Source organism: Zootermopsis nevadensis, unplaced genomic scaffold, assembly GCF_977971745.1.
Source record: "Zootermopsis nevadensis isolate Lab colony 2312 unplaced genomic scaffold, Znev_1.0 Znev_ptg000010l, whole genome shotgun sequence".
NCBI lineage: Eukaryota > Metazoa > Arthropoda > Insecta > Blattodea > Termopsidae > Zootermopsis > Zootermopsis nevadensis.
The window spans coordinates 8,409,253-8,431,932 of NW_028259142.1; the positions used below are offsets into that span (position 1 = coordinate 8,409,253).

At 40.3% G+C, this 22,680-nt stretch overlaps 1 protein-coding gene across 1 annotated transcript in view; it reads right to left on the reverse strand.

Annotated features, from left to right (window-relative positions):
* Positions 1 to 1,588: 1,588 nt before the first annotated feature.
* Positions 1,589 to 22,680, reverse strand: part of LOC147874206 (glucose dehydrogenase [FAD, quinone]-like) — a 34,106-nt gene continuing 13,014 nt past the window's right edge. Inside the window, exons 3-6 of the mRNA XM_087346451.1 lie at positions 5,088 to 5,310; positions 3,403 to 3,476; positions 2,772 to 3,098; positions 1,589 to 2,159 (exon numbers count right to left, since the gene is read on the reverse strand). Of these exons, the coding sequence (XP_087202577.1) occupies positions 1,980 to 2,159; positions 2,772 to 3,098; positions 3,403 to 3,476; positions 5,088 to 5,310 (804 nt within the window). The 3' untranslated portion in view covers positions 1,589 to 1,979. The remainder of the gene's footprint in view (positions 2,160 to 2,771; positions 3,099 to 3,402; positions 3,477 to 5,087; positions 5,311 to 22,680) is intronic.

The window sequence follows — 22,680 nt, forward strand, 5'->3', positions numbered from 1 at the left end:
TAAGTTTCTAAATTATGATCTTAGACAGCACGCACCTTAATCAGCGTTGCCTTAATATTTCACTGCCTCAATTCAATTTGCAATATTAACAAAATTATTAACACTTTAAAATGTTGTTAAATATGTACAAAGCAATACTTCTAATTTTATATTAATGAGACACTTACTTGTTGTCTCGCCCTAATGGCGAACATAAAATGAAGCTACTTAAAAACAGAGAACCGAGAACACTTGCCTTTGCTAATAAGTTTATAGACAACTGTTGTGTTTGGAATTTATGATTCTCTGACTCTTTCCAGTGAAACACCATTCCCCATACAATTTGCACAAAAAGCATGCTATTCAACAGTATATACAGTAAAACCCCTCTAGTTGGACACCCCTATATCCTGGACACCCCTCTATATTGGACACTTTTAATTGGAACCGGCGAATATCCCATAATTTTACATGTCCACAACATCCTATATCTTGGACACTCCTTTATCTTGGAACTTGGTCACCGCTTTTGTTTTAAGTTGGACAGGTGCAAGCATGCACTTAGCTTCAACGCTCTTATGGGAAACGTTTACAGTTAGTATTTTGTTCTTTTGAATTTCTGACTGATGAATGCCTTCTACCTTAGGATTAGCTTATGGTTGAGGGTGTGAGACATTGAACACATCATCGGAATGCAGTGGAAGTGTATAGTTATTCCTTTGTTAAACTCCTCACTGGAGTTTTAACTTTGTCAGTACAATGCTTGCAACTGAATTAAACAGTGTTAACATAAATTGGAACGGTATGCTTTCGCTCATAACCAACAAGGAATGGTTGAAAATTTATTCCAATTAATTACGGCAAAAATTAGTAAGAGGATGGCAAATTCCAAGATAAAAGCTAAAAAGTAGTGTCTTGTAACGGTTTTTTTTACAACAAATAAGTGACATCTTATGTTGAGCTTAAAAAAATACATTCTGAACATTTAAAATTTCATTGAGTCTGGGATGTAATGTGCAACCATGAGAGTGGGTTTCAAAACATTATTATTATTGTCATTAATTCTTCATTCAAGCAAGCCTACAGTGGTTAGATTATGTAAGTAAATAGATTACATTGTCGGTAAACGTAAAGTATTGGTGTCCTTCCCTTTGAGCTTATCCATGCAAGTTTAATTTACTCAAAACAAAATTTGTAAAAAAATAATTTAACTTTTTGATTTTTCTTATCAATAATTTCCTTTTTGGGAAGGGCTCCATAATACTCTACAATTACCACATGTCATTACACCACAATTTGAAAGGATGATTTTTCCATTTCCCTCTATCTTGGACACCTCTGTAAGTTGGACACATTATCGTGGAACCGCAAGTGTCCAAGTTAGAGAGGTTTTACTGTACATACATATCCTCACACATAAGAATTACCATTACTTAGCATAATGTAAAACACAGATATACAGTTGTGTGTGAATAATTTCAGTAGCAGTTACCATTTGTGCCTGGTGGTGAGTCATGTAGTTCTGGTCAGGAGCTGGGAAGTGACAGTTGTGTTTCAATCCATCAATGATATACTGTAGACTGGCAAGTGATAAAAAAGTTTCAAATTCTCTCTTAATTTTAAAGACTGTATTTCTAGATTCAAAATGGGACACAAACGGAAAATAGCAAATACATAATTTTTGTAATTAATAGCTCATTTGAAAGTGGAAAACGTTTTAAACTTGCAGTGAAATATATTACTTGGTTCTGCTTCACAATGACATATCTTTAATTACATGACCAACAACTTGTGATGACTTGGCAGATACAATTTCTGAAAAACAAATTGTAATTTCTTATGGATGCAACTAACTGGGTAGAAGTCTGGTATACAACAAATACAATCACACCTTGCCAGGTTGATTCTTGCTCTTTTTGCTCACCACTCAGAGTGATACCCCTCTCCCCGACAATGGTCATGTTACCATGGGGCAACAGCTCCAAGTCTCGTTCAAGAGCCTAGATCCTCACCATTTGTCTGTACCGGTTCCTATCCATGTGCTGCCCAAACAGGATGTTCTGCCACACAGAGGCTGTGAACAGCCATGGTTCTTGCGACGCATATGATACTGATTCTCCCACTAATATGGAGCCACTGATGAGAGGCAGTTCTTTCAGAAAGGCATGGACCAGTGATGCCTGCAACAGTAGTAACAACACATGTACAGTATGGTGCATTTTGGTGTATCTCAATGACTCCCCAATGAACTACAATTTAAGATAAACATTTTATTGGCACAGTTCCACAAGAAATGTACGAAATTTATTCTACAACACAAGACAGATATTGAAGTAATAAAATCTGATAGTAACATAAAAATATCTCACTCTTTATTTTCCGAATATCGTGTCATGGAGAAAAGGAAGGAAACGCAATAATGATACATTGAGTTCGATGCAGTTGTTGGTTGATGTATGTGTGTGTGTGTGTGCAATCCCCTGAAAGCGACCCTGAAGTCCCCTGAGCTACCTGAGCAAATTGAGAAAAAGTTGACGGCTAAAGCATATAAAGGTTAAACTTCTCCACAAACTGTAGAATTGCTTCATAAATTACTTACTGTTGAATTAAACCACACAAAACCAAAAACACTGTTCTTACAAGACAAAGATGAATAAATCTAATAGATATTGTATGTGAGAGGTATAGGTTATCTCCAACTGGTCGAAGTTTTGTTGTCCACATAAAAATAAAATTATTAAAATAAATTAATGATATGCCAAGGAAACTCCAGTGTCATGAATGTGACAGACCTTCACTGATCCAACAGGTCCAATGACAGCAACCAGTCCTCCAGGTCTTACTTCCAGACTCACATCAGTAATCGTGTTCTCAGGCAAGTCCTCAGTCCATCTGGTCATCACATTAGTAACTTTGAGACTATTCTTGTCTGGAGTGTCACCACTATCTGTACTGTTTTCTTCTGCATATACGCTAAATTCCAGAGTACCAGTCTTTGCCATCTCCATTTTGCATTCATTTCCAAGAGGTCTGCTTTTGTCACAGATTAAGTCTGTGGTCTTCATATCATTTGCAACGCACCTAGTTACAGTAGTCACTTCACCATAAAGAAGGAATCTCTGTGGAAATAAAATAACTTTGTTGAAATTAAAATACACATTCTTATCCATCTAATACTACATAATAATTTTAATAAAAAAACAAAAGTGTTATTTATGTTTACCTTGAAGGCAATTTTATTTACTTGTTAAAACTTTAACTCTTCTTAGCATTCATTTTAATATGAATGAAACTATGAAAGTTAATCTAATCCTGTGAAGAAGTTTCAGCCTGAGCATTTGCATTACCACTTTGCTATAATGACACAGATCTCAATAAGATTGAAACATTTTCAAACGATTCATTAATCTCATTTTGCTGTACCTGCTGATGATAATGAGTTTGTGGTATGATCATCCATTTCATCATTATACCTTGCTCCTGGTGCAATACAACCTCTGGAATTTAAAAAGTTGTCTGTTAAGGGAAATAAGCTTAGAATAAAACAACAAAGCATGAAAATAAAAATATTGTAGCAATTCTATAAATTAAACCTGACATTTTTGTCAATGTGCAACATAAAAACAATTAGTTATTTACTTCACAGAATTATGGATTTTAATTGTTACGTATATATCAAGGAAAAAAACCTGAATTCTCTTAACAGAGACATGTGCTATTGATCGAGGAAACTGACCAGTCAATGCCTTGTTAATAATATTCATAAATCCGGTTATCACAAACTTATGGGAAAAAGAAACAAAACAAATTATAAATACATTTGGTGTGACTAATTTAAACAAACAAATTATAAATAAAACTGTAGAGTTTGTTAGTACAGGATGTCATATGTAACACTCTAGAGTTGTCAGTTAAAAGAGAAGCTCTTTACAATATTTTGCTTGAATTTCGTTTACCTAAGAAGCAAGTCAGACTAATTAAAACGTGTTTAAGTGAAACCTCTAGCAAAATTCAGAATGGCCTGAAAGAGGCAGATGCTCTATCACCACTGCTTTTCAATTTTTCCTTAGAATATACCAGCAGCAAAGTTTAAGAAAACCAGGGCAGCTTGGAACTGAATGGGACACATCAGCTGTAGGTCTATGCTGATAATATTAATCTGTTGGGTGACAATACAAATGCTATAAAAGTGAACACATAAACACTCTTAAGGGCCAGTAGGAATGTTGGTCTAGAAATAAATGCAGAAAAGACAGAGTACACGATCAAGTCTTATCATCAGCATTCAGAAGTAAACCAAACTATAAGGACAGCTAATGAGTCGGTAAAAATGTGACAAATTCAAGTACTTTGGGATGACAGTAACAAGTCAGAATGACATTCAAGAGCAGATTAAATTCAGGGAATCCTTGCTATCATTCAGTCCAAAATCTTTTATCCTCCTGTCTAATATATAAAAATGTAATTTTGCTGCTTGTGCTTATGGGTGCAATTCTTGGTCTCTCACCTTGAAAGGGGAACATAGACTGAGGGTCTTTGACAACAGTGTTGAGGAGGATAGTTAGACCTGGAAGGGTGGAAGATGAATCATGAAGAAATTTGCATAATGATGAGCTGTGCTCCTCACCTGATATTTTTAGGGATTAAATCCAGGATGAGGTGGGTGGGATATGCGGCATGCATGGGGGAGGGGAGGAGTGTTCATAAGGTATTGGTTGAGAGGCCTGAAGGGTGGAGACTGCTGAGAAGACCTAGGTGTAGGTGGGAGGACATTGTTAAGATTATCAAAAAATTAAAAAAAAAAAGCTATATATTTTGTCAATACATATATCTAATGAAAGACTCAACCTTTATCTTGATGGTTAAGAAAGTATAATTCATGTAGTTCAAAGACAATTTATGAGATGGCCGCACAAAGCTGGAGCTGTATGAATCCAACACACATTAGAATTTGCAGCAGTAAATGGTAGCAGTGTAACTTCCATAATGTTGATGGGTTAAAACAGACATCTTCATAGAGGCTTGGGTCATGTTATTAAAGGGCCCATGCATGTACTTATACACAATAATTTGTAGTTTCATGATTAGAATTTCCTACAAATACACACCTTGTAATGGAATAACAAGCACAATGGTTGCAACTCCAATAACTGCAGCAAAGCCAATTTCACACCACATCAGATATGATGTAACAAGTGTTTGCAATTGACCAAACCAGAGGTACACAAAGAAATTGACACTATGGTCAAACCGGTTCACATCGTTGGACATAAGATTTACTGCTTGGCCTATAGTTGCTTCCCTCAGAGCTGTCTTTGTCAACCTCAATGCCTAAAATAGAGTTCAGAATTACAAAAGAGTTCAAAATGTACAAGACATGAATTTGAAAGTGCAATGTCAGATATCCCAAACAATTGGCATAAAGAGTACAGAATTTTGAATCACCTCATAAAAGCTGTTTTTCTTCATGTCAACTATCCTGCAATTGCTCAGGCTATAACTAAGGTAAATTGATCCTAATATTTTGTAAACACTTTGAAAGCAATGGAAGTTAAGTTTTACCACATTTTAAAAATCTGCAGGCTAAATAATCAATTAAAGCAGGTTACTTCAAAACTCCAAGTTTTAGTAATCCAGTGTCTGAAAACATACACTCAAAAGATTTTCGAAGCCTCAATAAATGTTACTTTTTAACAAACAAAGAAGTTAACAGACATTAATACTGATAAATTTAAATTTCCTAGCTACACTGGTTATCAGCCAATACATTGGAAATATTTTGGACAGCCACCATAGTGTTCTTTCTTTTATAAAATAAGTGATTTAATAATAATTTCAACTTTATAAAAAATCCTGCATTGTACAAAACCTTACAGACCATCCTACACTGAGTGGTACTAGCAGTCTGCTTTCATAAAGTGATCTTATAACACAATACTAAAGCAGACAGACAATCTTGCTTCAGATTTGTTGCGCTGGTATGTGTGAAGAGGACTATTTCTGATGAAGCAACATTCTGCTGGTCAAGGATGTAAATATGCATGACTCCTAAACTGGGGTTCAGATTCATCCAGTTGATTACATAAAACATGAAGGAGATTATCCTAAGATGAATGAATTCAGTGCACTCTAAACACTCAGAAAAAAATAAATTATATTTGGACATGCTAGCTAATTATATTCTTCCATTCCTTGAGGTATCTGTCATCATCGTTCAGCAATACAGAACAACGCCCACTTACCACTAATATTGTGCAGCAATCACCGAATACCCAATTATGATAAATAACTGGTGGAGCAGAGAGATTGCTTTTAGCTTCATGATTCACTCAGTTGTATTTCCTTGGGGTTACATAAAGAACGAAATGCACTCCTCAAAACTTTTGTATATGCGTGGCAGTTAATATGATATTGTTATATCAGGTAGTATAATTTGTTCTTGGTTGCTAGTTGCAGCACATGAATATTAAGTCATGTAATGAACACTCTTGCCCAATTCTTTAACTCGGACTTTCACCGATGTTATCCCCTTTCGATAATTAAGTTGTTTTTAAAGAAAACGGTGACACTGTGACATTTTGACACTGGCACCCCACAAATGTACTATTCCAAAATAATTAATATGCATCAGCCAAAGTCTGGGAGTGAGGCAAGTGCCAGAGGACACATTCATAAAAACTTTAAAACATTCTAGAACTTTCTTATCAATACAGAGTACGGAGTACACATATTGTACCCGGGCTACGCCCTTGCTGGCCAATATATATAGCAGCAAGACCATTACAAAACGTGTTTTTGATCTATAACAAGTTTAGTCTTGACGACGGTACTTCGTTCTGTCAGAGTCGGCCACTGCTAAAGCCTTAAGAAGCAACCTGTTGTACTTACTACTATTTATTAATAATAAAGCCTTTGTATAAGTCTATTCTCAGCAGCTATTACTCCATTCAGCGACCGATAACCAATCACCAAATCCGATCGACCAACTTATCGAAACCACAGAGTACTTTGCATGGTTTTCCCATATCTGGTACACAACAAACCTGATATCACTACAAAAGTTACAAAGAAGAATATCAGCTGCTACAGCTAAGTTACCTAAGATATGTTGGTGTACACATGGCAACAGTTCAATTACAGGTTGTATGTATGCTAATATTAAAAAAAATATTCAAAAAAGTTTTATCTTATCATATTCAGAAAGCATTTAAATCTAAATATAGTCACTATTTTATAGAACTCCTGTACACTACCTAGAGATAATAGTAGTTGGTATGGATGCTGTTGCATTAGCATTATAATGCACATATAATCTGGGCCCTGATGAAATGCTACATGTTTATTTTCTATTATTCTACTTAAAATACTGGATAATATAGCGGTGTATGATTTTAGGTTTTCACAGCGGTGAGTATGAAGATTTCTGTTTTCTGGGTTGTTGCGCTGTGTAGTCTGGTGGATGTTTACCAACGTTTCAGAGGTCATACTGACTCAGCAGGGCGATGAATATGCCAATTGCCAACCAACCTAAATGCTAACTAAGGCCGGATTCCTGCGCAAGCGCAAGACATCGTCCCTTGCTAGGTACCGCCATTCCTTGGTACGAAACCCAAGGGTGGAAATGGCTTACGCAAATGGGGATCTTGTCGCGGCGGGAGCCTAGACTGTTCACATTAGGGACTGTTGCTGCTGATGGGATGTTATCCCGTCAGGCAACTTGCCTGGAGAAATCTTGTTGGTTGGTTCCCTGGGGTTTCAACCCAGAGGGGTGGGGTCACTTCGGCTGAAGGCCTCTGGTTCTTGGGGGCGAAAACTTCAGCTGAGAGCCACCGTGATTTGGGTAGTTGGCCGTGCCCCTCTAGAATTATACCTTGGCATTTGACTTACAACTGAGGAAAAGCACGGAAGAGTACAACAACTATAATGATGAACTACATCATCTGATCCTTCCTCAGGATTCTCGTAAATTTTACTAATATTTAAAGTGTCGGTGAATCACGCCCAACTATCTTCAACATTTACGTCTTCACGGCGAACTCCAAGCAACAAAGGGTTTATCTCCTCGTGCTCATCATACGATTTATTATAAACTCCACTACTACTTAGCCTCTGGTCGCCTCGGCTGTCAGGAATATCAGGATCCCGAAGGTCAGTGCTTTTAACACTCACGCATGGTTGATATCTAACGTTTGCAGCGACTGAGGAAAATCTGCCAAATTGTTCGGGTTCGATAGAGACCTACATTCTCGTACTCCCCCTGCCATCGCATCGCATCGAAAAAGAATTTGTGTTTGGTTACAATAAGCTCGTTTCTCGTTGAAAAACTTGTATTATTAAAATGCATTATTACCTGGTATTCAACCAAAAAATTATCTCCCAATATGGCATTTGTCATCAACTGTGGCGCAATCATGAAGTTAAGCTTAAATAGGTCACGCCCTAATCCGAATTGAATCCAAACTTGTTTTCTGATTCCTTTTGACTTTGATTGCCATGCGGATGATAACACACAATTAGCCTCAGGAGCTTTAAGCCACTCTCCATCAAAGAGTTAAACAGGTATCCAGACATTACGCTAACTTCTACTCCGTTGTTAATAACAACAACTATTTCTCTACTTCCTATCTCTATCTTCACTGAGGACAACCCTGAAGATTTCCTTCATAAATGTAATACACAGTGACGTTAACTGCGTCTTCTTCAAACTCCAAAGTAAGATTTTCATTTACGTGATTCACGTTAGGCACTCCCAAATTTTCATATCCCAGCCTCAGACTTAGTGTCGGACGCGAGTTCCTACCCTCATAATTGGATAATATTTGGCCCTTTACATCATCCTGCGATAGTTTTCCGAATGACTTCGACTGTTGTTTTGATTATTGTCCTGCGTCTATCCTGCGCCGGGGTCGAGTGAGGAAGCTCGTGGTTTTAGTTAGTTCGGGTTTGGTTCATTTCGACTGATTGTGGGCGAACTCAGGCCAGCTCCTCTGTCTGATATATACGGTCCCCGAAGCGCATAATTACGCTGGTACTACCTGTTTTTTCGCGATGTGGATTTCCCTGGCAGCGCACGTTCCTTAATTAATGGTTATTGCGTTGTAATTTTTTATAATTGTTTTGGCGGTATTTCGGTGACTGGTTCTGGTTAGGCGCCTGCGGCGACAAGCCCGTGTTTGACCATTCTCTGTGTGTATCCGCTTGCACCGTTGTGTCCTGCTTTTTTTGGAAAGTCAATGCGTCTTGAACTGTCAAAAGTGTCCTCTGAACATATGGCGGGAAATGCCCTGCTATCGCATTGACCAAATCCATTTCTGAGAACCTTGGTGACAGATTAGTCGCTAAAAGGGAATATTTCAGGACATTAGATCACATTCTCTCCTTTGAGTTTTTGTTAAAACTTTCTTGATGATATTGGATTGGATCTGAGGGCTCCACAGCAACTCCCTTGTAAACTGCGGTGAACCACTGCATAGAGTACGGATCAATAATCCCCTTTACAGCGGTTGGTAACTTCAATGATTTTGGGACTGAATTTAAACGATGGTAATCATCCAGCTCCAGCAAGAATAGCAACATGTTCTGTTTATAACTAACTAACTAACTAGATGGCTTACCGAACATAAAGATTCATCACAGAATTAACTAAAGCCCTCTACCGGACCCTGTCCTTGGCCAACAAAATCCAGTCTCCTTCAACTCTTATCTCCCATAGATCCCGCTTGAGATTATTCTCCCATCTACGTCTAAATCTCCCTAGCGGTCTCTTCCCTTCAGGTTTCCCAACCAGTAACCGGAGCACACCTCTTGTCCCATCCATGCGCGCTACATGCCCCGCTCATCTCATTCTTCTCCACTTAATCACCCTGTCAAAACTGGGGGAGGAATACAGATTCTTAAGCTCATCATTATGCAGCTTACTTCCTGCTCCATCGTCTTCTCTCTTAGGCCCAAATATCCTCTTCAACACCCTATTCTCAAACACCTGCAATCTGTGTTCCTCCCTCTGAGTGAGAGATCATGTTTCACACCCATGCAAAACAACAGGCAAGATTATTGTTTTGTACACTTTAATTTTCAGGTTCTTAGAAATCAGACGGGAAGACAAAATATTTTGACTGAGAAGTAGCAAGCATTTCCAGAATTTAATCCCCTCCTAACTTCCTCATGAGTGTCATTTTGACTTGTTATTGTTGTTCCCGGATATTTGAACTTTTAACCCTTTCAAAGGACTTATTAGCTACCCTAAGATAATTTTGCCCGCCTGTCTGCTGACGACGAGATACTAACATGTACTTAGTTTATTTCTGAATTTACTTCTAGCCCCAACTGTCTACCAGCCTCTAGTAAAACTTCTGCATTCCTCTTTATTGTATTCATATCGTCCCCCAATAAATTAACATCATCAGCATATGCCAATAGCTGATGTTTCCCATTCAATTACAAACCCTCTTGCCTATCTTGGACATTCTTGATAGCATATTTTAGAGCAAAGTTAAAGAGCAAGGGAGACAAATCATCTCCTTGTTTTAGACCGTTCTTGGTGAAGAATGTTTCAGATACATATTTAGCTACTCGAATTTTGCTACAGGTTTCATTTAAGCACCTTTTTATTAGATTCACTAGCGTCTTTGGTATACCAAATTCAATGAGAATGTTATATAGAACTTCTCTCTTCACAGAGTCATAGGTTTTCTTTAAATCTATAAATAATTGATGCACAGTCCCACTGAACTCCCATTTTTCTCTAGTAACTGACGAATGCAAAAGTATTGTTCAATTGTCGATCTATTTCATCTGAACCTACACTGATGAACCCCAATAATTTCATTCGCATATGGAGTTAATCTTGCCAAAAGAATGTTGGATAGAATTTTGTATGAGGTTGATAGCAGAGAAATTCCTCGGTAATTACCACATTCAGTCATGTCCCTCTTCTTATTAATAGGAATAATTATGGATTCCTTCCACTGTTGTGGCATCTCTTCCTTATCCCAATTTAACTGAATAAGCTTATGGATACTCATATGCAACACTTTACCACCTGCTTTAATTAATTCGGCTGAAATCTGATAAATACCTGGAGATTTATAACTTTTCAACTTTCCAATGGCTATTCAACGTCATCTAAACTAGGTTCTGGCACCAACATTTCAGCTGTATGTATTTCATTCTGTCTAATATCACCAGTCTCATGAACATTTAAGAGCTCGCTAAAGAAATGTTTCCACCTATTCACAATTTTTATTGGATCTGCAAGCAAATTGCCATTATCATCCTTTACCAAATTGGTCCGGGGTTGATATCCTTTCTTAAAGTTATTAATGCCTCTGTACAGGTCTCTGATAATTTTTTCTTTATTATTGGTCTCAAGTTCAGCAATTTTGCCCTTCAGGTATTCCCTTTTCTTATTCCTAAAGGTGCTACTAGCCTCACGTCTCACGTTACATAGATTATCCGCATTTGTTTTGTTTGCTTCCTTCGATCTATTAATTCTGAACATTCTTTATCACACCACGGTTCATTTTGCCTTCACCTGTAGTATCCTAGTTTCTTTTTGGCTGAAGTTTTGATGCAGTTTCTGACATTTTCCCACAGTCCTGGTGATGTCCACACTTTCATTACCTTCATTTTTCTCTAAAATTTGAAACCTATTCCAAATTTCAACTTGATATTTTTCCTTTGCGTCTCTCTCACTTAATTTTTTCAAATCAAATCTTTCTGTGTCAAAATTTTGTTTAGTTCGTCTACTTACTGAAAGCCGCTCCCTCACTTTTGCTACCAGCAGATAAAGATGAGTGTCGCAATCTGCTCCTCTGAATGATCTCACATCAATTACATTTGTCTGCCTTCTCTTATCTACTAAAACATGATCTATTTGATTGTGTGTTCTGCCATCTGGGGAAGTCCAAGTGTATTTATGAACATCACGGTGTGGAAATTTTGTACTTTTTACAATTAAATCTTTTGACGTAGCGAAGGTTACTGCTCTAACACCGTTATCATTACTAAGTGCATGGAGATTCTCGCTGCCTATTGTGGGTTTGAAGATATCCTCCCTCCCAATTTTTGCATTGAAATCTCCTAACAGAATTTTCATGTGATACTTGCCAAATGTATCAAATATTGATTCCAATTCTTCATAAAAGCTATTCTTGATATCATCGATTTTGTCTTCAGTTGGGGCATGAACATTAAGGACAATGATGTCGCACCAACGTCCTTCCAAAATTACGTAAGATAACCTGTCACTAACAAATTCTACTCTCTTAACTGCTGCCCTAATTCTGCTATGAACAAAGAAACCCCGTCCCTAACTGATGATTGTCATTCCCCTTTCCATAGAAAAATGTGAAATTATCCACTGGGATCGTGCCCTCCCCCTCCCATCGCACTTCCTGCACTGCCACTAAATCTAACTTATAATTCTCTAATTCCCTACTCACTGATTTCAGTGCCCCAGCCCTATTAAGGCTCCTAATGTTCCAAGTAAAAAATCTCATATCCCTTTTCAATTGCCGAGGTCGTGCCAAAGAGTCCATTCTTATCCGAGGCTTGGTTCATTTTTTCGTAACAATGCTTTTTTTACGCCCAACCCCCAACCTGGAGGACCAGGATATCACTCTTAGTCTAGCGCATAGCCTTAGACCTGTCCGGCTTGGGTGACTCTACGATGAGCCGAAGCTCCGGCCGACATAGCCCTAAAGGTCATTTGAGCACGCAAGCCTCCTCACCCGGAAGATTGCTTTCGACAAGGTGTTGATACCTTCTGTTTATGGCAATCGAATAATTTTGTTAACACAATGTCGTTCAAAATGTGGCAGGGGCATTGAGGATGGGTTAGCTCAGCAAGTTCATGCGAGTTGTGTTTCTAATCGTCAGCGTTATCAATAGTGACTGACACAATAGACACATGGACTCTACCGCTACAAAGGTTGCTTAACATACTCTCGCATTCGTCCAATATCCTTTCACTCACTTGTCGGGATTTGAAATTTACTACAGGGGCATAAGTTGATCTCTGAACTAATCTCCTGCTCGAATCACTTTGTTCCATAGTCTCTCTAACAGCTGACTGACCAACATTTTTATTACAACCAGCTGTATCTTTTCTTTTTAGTTGCTTCTTAAGTCGGGATGACATTTCACCTAATTTAGTATCGTTGATTTTATTAACTACGTCTTCACTCTCTTGCATGAAATTTATGTTCTCCTCAGTAACTTTTTGTTTTAAACTTGAAAGTTCTCTAACCACTATGAGGTGCGATCGGAAAGTTTCAAGACTGCGCGTATAAAAACCCGTACACTTATCTCAGGTATTAAATTCATCCTTCACCCTCGAAGTAGTTCCCCTGGGAGCGAACACAACGATCTCAGCGCCGCTGCCAAGCCTGGAAGCATCCCTGGAAATGTTTCTTTGTCAGCCTGTCAAGCACCATCTGCGATTCTGCCTGAATCTCTTCTATCGTCTCAAATCTCCTTCCCTTTAGCTGAATTTTCATCTTTGGGAAGAGGAAGAAATCACACGGAGCTAAGGAGGGTGCGGGATGACGGCCATGGTGTTTCAGTCCAAAAACTGCCGAACTTTGAGGGCGGTGTGCGCTGGCGCGTTGTCATGATGCAGCAGCCAGTTGTGGTTGCGCCACTTTGCCGGCCGCTTCCGTCTCACATCTTCACGCAACTATGTCGTACAAGTCCTTGATGGTACGACGTCGATCTTCGTGAATGGCCTGCCGAATCTTCGTAACATTTTCGGGCGTTGTGCTCGAAGACGGTCGTCCAGAACGCTCGTCATCATCGACAGAGGTTCGGCCATTTTTAAAACGTGAATGCCACACAAAAGTTTGTGCATGACCCATTGCGGACTCCGCAAATGCTTGCTTTAGCATTTCATAGGTTTCCATAGCCGTTTTGGCGAGTCTTTGGCAAAATTTGATGCACACGCCATTCCGAAATCGCAGGAGGGTCGGTGTAATGCACTACCAAAACGCCCGTAACTAAGAAACAAATGCTAATTCGATGAAGCCGGCTGGCACACTGATTCACTATGAATGTAGGCCGCTCCCCCTAGCGGCAGAAGCTCGTACTACATCCGGTTCGCCCGCTATTGACACAGTCTAGAAACTTTCCAATCGCACCTCGTATGTCCCTAGTATTCTTTTTTTCCCTCCGACTTGTGTGATGTTAACCTCTCACTTACATTCTCATTCATGCTCTCGGTTATGTGAACCAACCTTCCATTCACATTCTTCATTACAATTGATAATACGGAGTAAGTCAAAAGTAGCTGCACACTTTTGGAGAATTGTAACCGTGTTACCTGCAGCCAAAATGTGCTGATATCAGCAGATATCTGTAGAGGGTAACCTCAAGTTTCGTGTGTTTGTTGTAGTTCTTCACATTGCATCTGAGAGCGCTTGTGAATTATGGAAAACAAAATAGATACTTATAGTGGCGAGGAAAGAGCACAATGTGTGTCGTACCTCGTGAAAACCATCTCATTCTACCTCGCTGGCCGGACATTCCAAATGTCCTTCCAGTGGGCCACGTTAACACGTCGTGCTCTGTGAGCCGGAGTTGTACAGGGCGAACTCATCTCACCTGTGTTCTTCAGTCTGTATGTCAACGACATACCAACACTGTGCCGCCACATCGAGTACGCGGATGACACGGCTCTCGTAGACACATCCCTTAGTCCAACGCTTCTCGGTGGGTGTCTGGACGAGTAATTCGAATAGACTGGATCTCTGGCTCAATGCCTGGAGGATTGCTATCACCATCTCAAAGAACACCGCATTTCTCCTCGTTACGGCGTGGAGATGCATCCGACAGCCCTGATCAATGCTGTTTCCTCGTACAGCACATTCTATGGGTCAAAACAGCGCTGAGTCCTGGTTTCAACCTTGACGCCGGGCATACCTTGTCGGCGCACGTCAACCAGGTGGGAAAGTAGGCGGCGTGACGTTTGTGTGTGCTAGGCCCGCTCCTTTATAGGAGAAGTGGCCTGTCCATCAGGAACGGTGTGCTGTGCTATATGCAACTCATCAAGTCCCATGATGTATTACGCATGAACGATCTGGAGGTCAGCTGACAGCAGCCGTGTCAGGAAGCTGCAAGTGTTGCAAACCAAGTGTCTTCGCATTGCTACTAACGCACTTTGGTACGTTAGTAACAGGCAAATACACGAACATTTGGGGATACCGCTTATAGCCGACCAAATCAGAGCACTGAGTGGGAGATTTGAAACAAGACTTGCTGGTGTGGGGGAACCCGTTATTCCTTCAAATCGGGAGGCACTTGTGCAGAACGAGGGCTCACAGAGGTCACCCAAGAGCAACCGAGGGGGACTGATGTTCAGCATGACAGTCGGAGCTGTCCTTGAAAAGACGGCCAAGTCGGCACAATGAAAGGTCTCTCCACTCGGCTACCCTGACTGAGGTTTAACGTGCTTCTCTTCTGTTGTAAGGTGATTGCCAGGGTATAATTTAATAGGGGCACGGCCCGCCACCCACGGTCACAGAGGCCTTCAGCTGAAGTGATTCCCCCAAACCGCAGAGGCCTTCAAGCGAAACGGCCCCTCTATCTCTGGGTTCAAACCCCAGAGAACGATCCACATTTTTTGGACATGTGACCTGACGGGATAACCTCCCATCAGCAGCAACAGACACTAGTTTGAATGGTCGAGGCACCCGCCACGACGGAACCCCGTTAGCGTAAGCAAATTCCCTGTTTACCATATCCAGGAATGCGTTTCGTACGCAAAAATGGTGTTATCTGGCAAGGGATGATGTATTGCGCTTGCACAGGACTCCGCCCTCAGTTAGGATTTAGTTGGTTGCTTGGTGAAGATGGAGCATTAGATTACATTAGAAAGAAATGAGGTGATTGAGTAGTTAGCAGGTGGAAAATGTGACCGAGATTGTAGCTGCAGTGAGTGGTACATGTGTGCAGAGGTGGCTGTGCAGTCGTCCCACAGACCTACCTCCATGTCTAAGTCACCCAGAGGGGAGAAGTGCGCCAGGTTTACTGACACTACTGGCGCAAACCTGGAAGCCCAGCCCGCAGGGCCGATTCAGTCAAGTGGGACCCTGAAACCCATAACCAAGGACACCGGCTTCCAGCTTGGACCCGACTAATCAGCAGAAGTGAAAGAAAAACACGCAAATGTAACACATACGTAAGTTTACATATAGACATACACTACTCAATTGTTTTTAAGGATTTACATAAATTATATTATGCGTAATGTAATAGAGCAACCGTTCTTCTCCCGCGTCTAGGGTATGTAACGATGCTTTAGCACCTCGGACCAGGTGCCATACTTGTCGTCGTTCTTCTGCGGGTCGGTGGTTTTGTAGCTGGATGTTATCTGGTGGTGCCTCAGGTAATGGGAGAATCTCAGAGTTTATTGGTTCAGTCAGTAAGGTGGGACTCGTCTCATGGAAAGTGTTCTCGGCCTGGATCAACTACAGTCGATGGTCCACCGTACAGTGATTTAAAAGAAGTTGTCACTTTTTTACGTCCTTTCAGTATGAATTTAGATAAATTCTAATCTGATGTGCCAAAATGAGCTGCTCGTAAACACAAGCTGCTTCGACGCACTAAAACAAGGTCAGGACTCCGAATGAATCCACAGCTTGCAGATTCTTGAACGTAGATGCATTCACGATTGTAATTCTTTTCTGATTTCACTACAAAGTTACAAATTCAACCAAGGAATAAATAACAGATGTGTAGGATTTAAGGTTTTCACGTCGGTGAGTCTAAAGACAGCAAACTTCAGGTCAGGTCAGGTGTTTAATCCAAGAAAGGGCCTCTTTCCCACGCAGCAGAGTGAAGCGTTCAACACGGGGGCAACATACGAGGCGCGTCCCAAAAGTAAGTTTCCCACTCGTCCCACAGCTAGCAAACCTTATATTAAGCGAAGCGACTGTGCGTACGTGATAGAGCAATGACGTAGCATGGCGCATGCACTAACGGCACTTCCCGCGTTCTCACAGTAGCATCGTTGCAGCTGTTGAAGATGGAGGTTCTTATTCCAGCTCCCGCCGACTGTGAAGTGCGGTCAGTGATAACGCTAGGCCGCACACGGCTCGACGGACAGCAAGTCTCCAGCAGGAGTTCAGCTGGGAGGTGTTTAATCATTCACCCTACAGCCCGGACCTCGCTCCCAGTGATTTCCATCTTTTCCTACACCTCAAGAAATTCCTGTCCGGTCAGCGTCAGCGTTTTGAGAATGACAGAGAGGCGGAGATGGTTGTCACACAGTGGTTCCAATCCCAGGCGGCAGACTTGTACGACACAGGTATTCAAAAGTTGGTCCCACGGTATGACAACTGTCTCAATTCCGGTGGCGAATATGTTGAAAAATAGCTGGACATTTGCTGTATCTGTTGCAATAAATATTTCCATGAAATTGTGTTTTGTTTCTGTAAACGGCCCCAGGGAAACTTACTTTAAGGACGAGCCTCGTACCTTTGAAACAAAGCAATTGTCTCAAATCAATAAATCCAAAGCAGTTAAAACAAGGTAATTTAAAAGTACAATGGGAAGTCCGTTTGTAGCGCACGCACTAAAAAAGGTCCCAATCGCTCTAGCTTTTTCTGTTGAGACCATGCCTCTGGATTTTTACTTAGCCGAAGACAGTGGCCGCTCCGACACTGTTGGCTTCGGTTCGAATCCTACTGGAGACATGATTGAATCGCAACGGAATAAAACGATCGATCGGAGATATTCTCCACGGATATCCAAGGCTCAGAGAGACTTATAACGCCTAAAACAAGCGCACACTAACAGAAGAATAGGTTAGGTGAAGGAAACTCGATTTATAGTGATTCTGGCACGAAGCGGCCACGGAAATAATGACGAAGGTTGCAAGAAGGAAAGCCACAGTCATGACGTATGATCTCATTAACTGGTTTTCAAAACTCTTTTCTACTAACACTGTTATAAGAATGATAAACAAGTAGAAGGAGAAGGAAGATTCTCGCTTCTCACAGATCATCCCTAACAAAAGTGCGGGGCTTCTACAGGGACTAAAGACAGCTGCAACATATTCATATCTTCTTTGCCTCTGTCTGCATGGTTAACGTAAACCCTGAAAATGGAGGAGAATTTTACTTCGAAACATTGACTTACAATGTTAGTAGATGGTTTGAAATCTACCTCCGTTAAAGTCTGGAATGTTGTGTGTATGTATCATCGTTTAATAAACATCACGAAATATAATATTGTTTAATAAAAAGAAGGCGCAGTGAAACAGTTATAGTAAACAACTTGAAATAAGACGACTCCTGTGAAAGTAATCCTGGAAATGTCTGAGAATTCGTAGTTTCAGAATTAGTTCTAAATCTGAAAAACTCAATTGACATACTTAGTCTAGCTGAAACGTTACTACACCAAATCGCTTATTTCAGAATAAGAAACTATGGTGTACAATTATCGTTAGTCAGAATTAGAATTTATCAATAAGGAGAGACCATAACCCTCTTTCATCGATATGCGTTCTCGTGCACGTGCTGCTTCGTCCGTGTATTTATTCTATTATCTGCGATGTTTTACCCCTTCATTCCACCCACAGCCGACCTGCGAAATACTATGGCGGCATCGTTCATCCATGTATTTGCTTACCATTAACGTATTAAAGTCTTTAAGGAAGCTGCAGTGTGGCGATAGATTACTCCAGTAAACTGTCACACATAATAGAACCTGTATGATTTGAGGTTTTCACTGTGGTCAATATGAAGATTTCTGTCTTCTGGGCTGTTGCGCCGCGTAGTATGGTAGATGTATACCAACGTTACAGAGGTCATACTGTCTCTGTCAAGAAGGCGATTCGCCCTGATGATGAAGGCATCAAGGACCTCTGAAACTTCGTTAAAATTCTATCAGACTACACGTCGCAACAACTCAGAAGACAGCCATCTTCAGACTTTCCGCCGTGAAGACCTCAAGTCCTTTAAATTCTAAGACTGCCTTATCTTAAGACATCCGGACTGCATAATTATTGCTAACTGAACTAATTCACAGATTTTATGAGGTATGTAAGAAAGAAAAAAAGATAATTTAATCAGTTGGTAATTAAATATAAGTCTGAGATCTTCTTTGAACACCCTTCACGATTTCGTATATTCAAACATCGTTGGCACAACTGATTTCGTTGGGTATCAGTTCACGTGTAGGTTTCCAACAACAGGCTAAAGAAGATACTATAGTGACTGAAACGAAGTCAAATTCAGGGCACTTATTGTTGCAACTAACAAATGTAAGTCGAGAGCTCCTGAAATCGTACACGTAAAGTATCACAATCTCTAGATAACGAAGTCAATGGAAACGGAAATTACTAAGAAATTTCGAAAAAAAGAAACCGGGTTACAGCAAAAATGAGGACACTACTGAAAAGTAAATTGAAGCATTTAATTGAGAAGGAGACAGCAGTGATAGAGCCGGTTATACAGAAGTACGCCCGCGTATATTTTGAAGAGGGACACCGTGAGTTTGATAGCACTAAAGTGGTAACTCATACCATAGATACAGGAAATGCAGAGCCGATAGGGAAACCTCCATACAGGGTAGCGTACGTTTTAAGAGATGTCATGAAAGAACAAATACAAGATTTGTTGAAAAAAGGCATTATTCGTGAAGGTGATAGTCCGTGGTCAAGAACCGCCATATTTGTCCGAAAAAGGAGTATGGATGGCACACGGAAATGGAGAATGCGTAATAGATTTTAGGGGCTTAAATGCACTACGTTTCAGGCATATCCATTGCCGCATGTAGAAGACACTGTGGCGTCTTTGGATGGAAGCCGTTATTTCACGTTGCTGGATTGTTTCAGTGGATTTTTGCAAGTGGAGATAGCGGAGAAAGACCAAAAAAGACTGCATTTGCGTAAGCTTTGGGCATTACGAATATAATCGGTTATATTTTGTGTTATGCAAATCACCTCCGACATTTCAGTCTCTGATTTATAAAGTATTGGGAGATTTAGTAGGCACGGAGGTCTATTGTTGCATAGATGACTTGATAATTTTCAGTTCTACTCCTGAAAAGCATACGAAAATGCTAGAACGTGTGTTAGAGAGGCTGGAGAGAGCTAATCTAAAGCTACAGCCAAATCAATGTTTTATAGCACAGCCACAAGTCGAATATTTGGGTTAAATTGTAAGTAGAGAGGGAATAAAAGCCAACTCAGTTCCAAAAACGGTATGTGAAGTTAGATCTTTTCTTGGATTGACAGGATTTTATCATCAAATTATACCAAATTATGCAGAACGAGCAAAACCATTAACCCAACTGATTAGAAAGAATGAAAATTTTGTCTGGACCCAAGATCAACAAGATGCTTTTTAGCATTTAAAAATGGCGTTAACAACAACCCCAATTTTGGCATACCCTGAATTTTCGCAGACATTCTATGTTACAACCAGTAGTGGTAGCATGTGTACTGTCTCGGTATCAAGAGGGCGAAGAAAGACCCATAGCCTGTGCTTCTAGACAATTAAACAAACACGAAGAGAGATATAGTTCTAGTGAATTGGAACTCTTAGCTCTAGTATGGGCCACAGAGCCCTTGTGAAGCTATTTCAACGGTCGTCAGTTCGTAGCCCGAATTGACCATCGAGCCATGTGTCGCATGTTGACTCGCCTTTTTGATTTGAAAGACGAAGTAAAGTGTCTCCTCTCAAAATTGAAACCCGGTTTGGTTACTTATTTTGAAGGTGAAGGCTGTTTTTGTCAATTAGCTTATTTGGCAGATATTTTCAACAAATTTAATGACCTCAATTTTCAGCTCCAAGGCTTTGACAAGAATATTTTTAAAGCGCGTGAGAAGGTGAAAGGATTTCATAAGAAGATTCTGTTTTGTATTAATTGTGTTAATAATGGGAATGTTGTAGTTTTCCCAACAAAATGAAGTTAGCGTTATTGATCGCGTTTTCGAAATAATCAAATTCGACTTGGAAAATCTCAGGATACAATTTTTGAAATACTTCCAGAAATTGAGAGAGAAGACAATATCGAAGATTGTTTACACCACTGCAATCAATTCCTCTGATCTTCCCTTAAAATTAAAAGAAAGCCTGCTGGAAATGTCCGTTGTTGGTTCACTGAAAATAAAATTCGAAAATATATCAGTCTGGGACTTTTGACTTGCTGCCCACAAAGAGTTCAAGGAGCTTAGTGACGCTGCCATTCCCATCAACGTATTTGTGTGAGCAAAGCTTTCCCGCACTGACGTCAATCAAAACGAAACGCAGGAACCGCTTGAACCCAGAACCATCTCTGATCTTCACTTTCTCGAATATTCGTCCCCTAATTGAGGTGCTGGTGTGCCAGAAACAAGTTCAATCATCTCATTAATAGGCCTGAACCACATTAATTAATAATTGTTAAAATATTTAAACATATAATTTTGCTTTGCTAAAATACCTCTGTTCCTTTATTAATTTCTATATGATAGGTAATAACATATTTTACAGATTCTCCTATTTCTTATTTCAAACTTATTATTAATGCATTTTTGTATGTAATTTATTTAATTTATTTTAAATGTAGATTATATACTATGTATAACTTGAATCATACACCAACAACTTTGGGGGTACAAAGTTGAAGAGAAATTATAACTGGGGGTATGCGAACAAAGGTTGAATACCACTGCTCTAGAGAATAAGGACAGGGCTAGCGAGGTCACATTTTCAGTACACGACCATTTAGAACATCAAATGAAAGGACTTAGAGATGCGTATGAGATCGCTCAGAAAAAGTCCATGCAATCCCATGCAAAAAAACAACAAAATTTATGACCAAAAGGCCAAAATCAGAGTTTTCGAGGAAGGCAATCTGGTTTACCTATTTTCGCCCGCTAGAAAACAAGGTGTCTCCTAGAAGTTCACAAAACGTTGGTTACCAGCCCATGAAGTTATTGGAAAAATATCTGATCTCACTTACAAGGTCAGGAGCCCTGAAGGAAGAGAATTTTTTGTAAATGTAAACAGAATGAAGTTGTGTAGCAACTCTAAAGTTTGGAATCCAAAACTGGCAATAACATCACAAATAGCACAGCAACAAATCACACCTCCACGCCCCATCGGCACCGGAGTAAGGTGGAGACCAATAGCCATAGATCCCATAGATCTTATTTGTCCACAGCCTCCACCACAGCAGAACCCTCGCCCTGAGGACGTTACCCCGCGCAGCGACAATACACCGTTGTCAGTTGGAGAGGACGTAGCAGGCGATCCGAGCTGGACCCCACCAAGAAGCAGACAAGCCGCTCGACCGACAGGGCCGCCGATGCTAACAAGGCAGCGTGCCCGAGAGCTGGAGCAGTGACTTCAGCATGAAGTAATCAGGGAAGAAGACGAAGGAGAATTGACAATAAATGCACCTGGAGACGCTAATTTATCGGAGAATAATCCTCCCACCAATTCGCGACCAACCCCTAACGTTCAACCTCCCCGCGTAGTTCCACGTCTCTTAAAAGTGATCAAAAATAATTTGTGTGTTCTTTCACTTTAGCCACACGAAAGATGTCTTTACTTAATACAAGTCTGGGGAAAGCGAGTGTAATTAAAGGATTGCAGAGAGACGCATGACTGAAGTAATGGCAAAAGCTGTACACAAACGCATCTTTCGTCTTGGGATCTCGAGAAGTTCTCACGCGCTCCACTTTTTTTGACTCAGTGAACCTCCTGAGTCCGA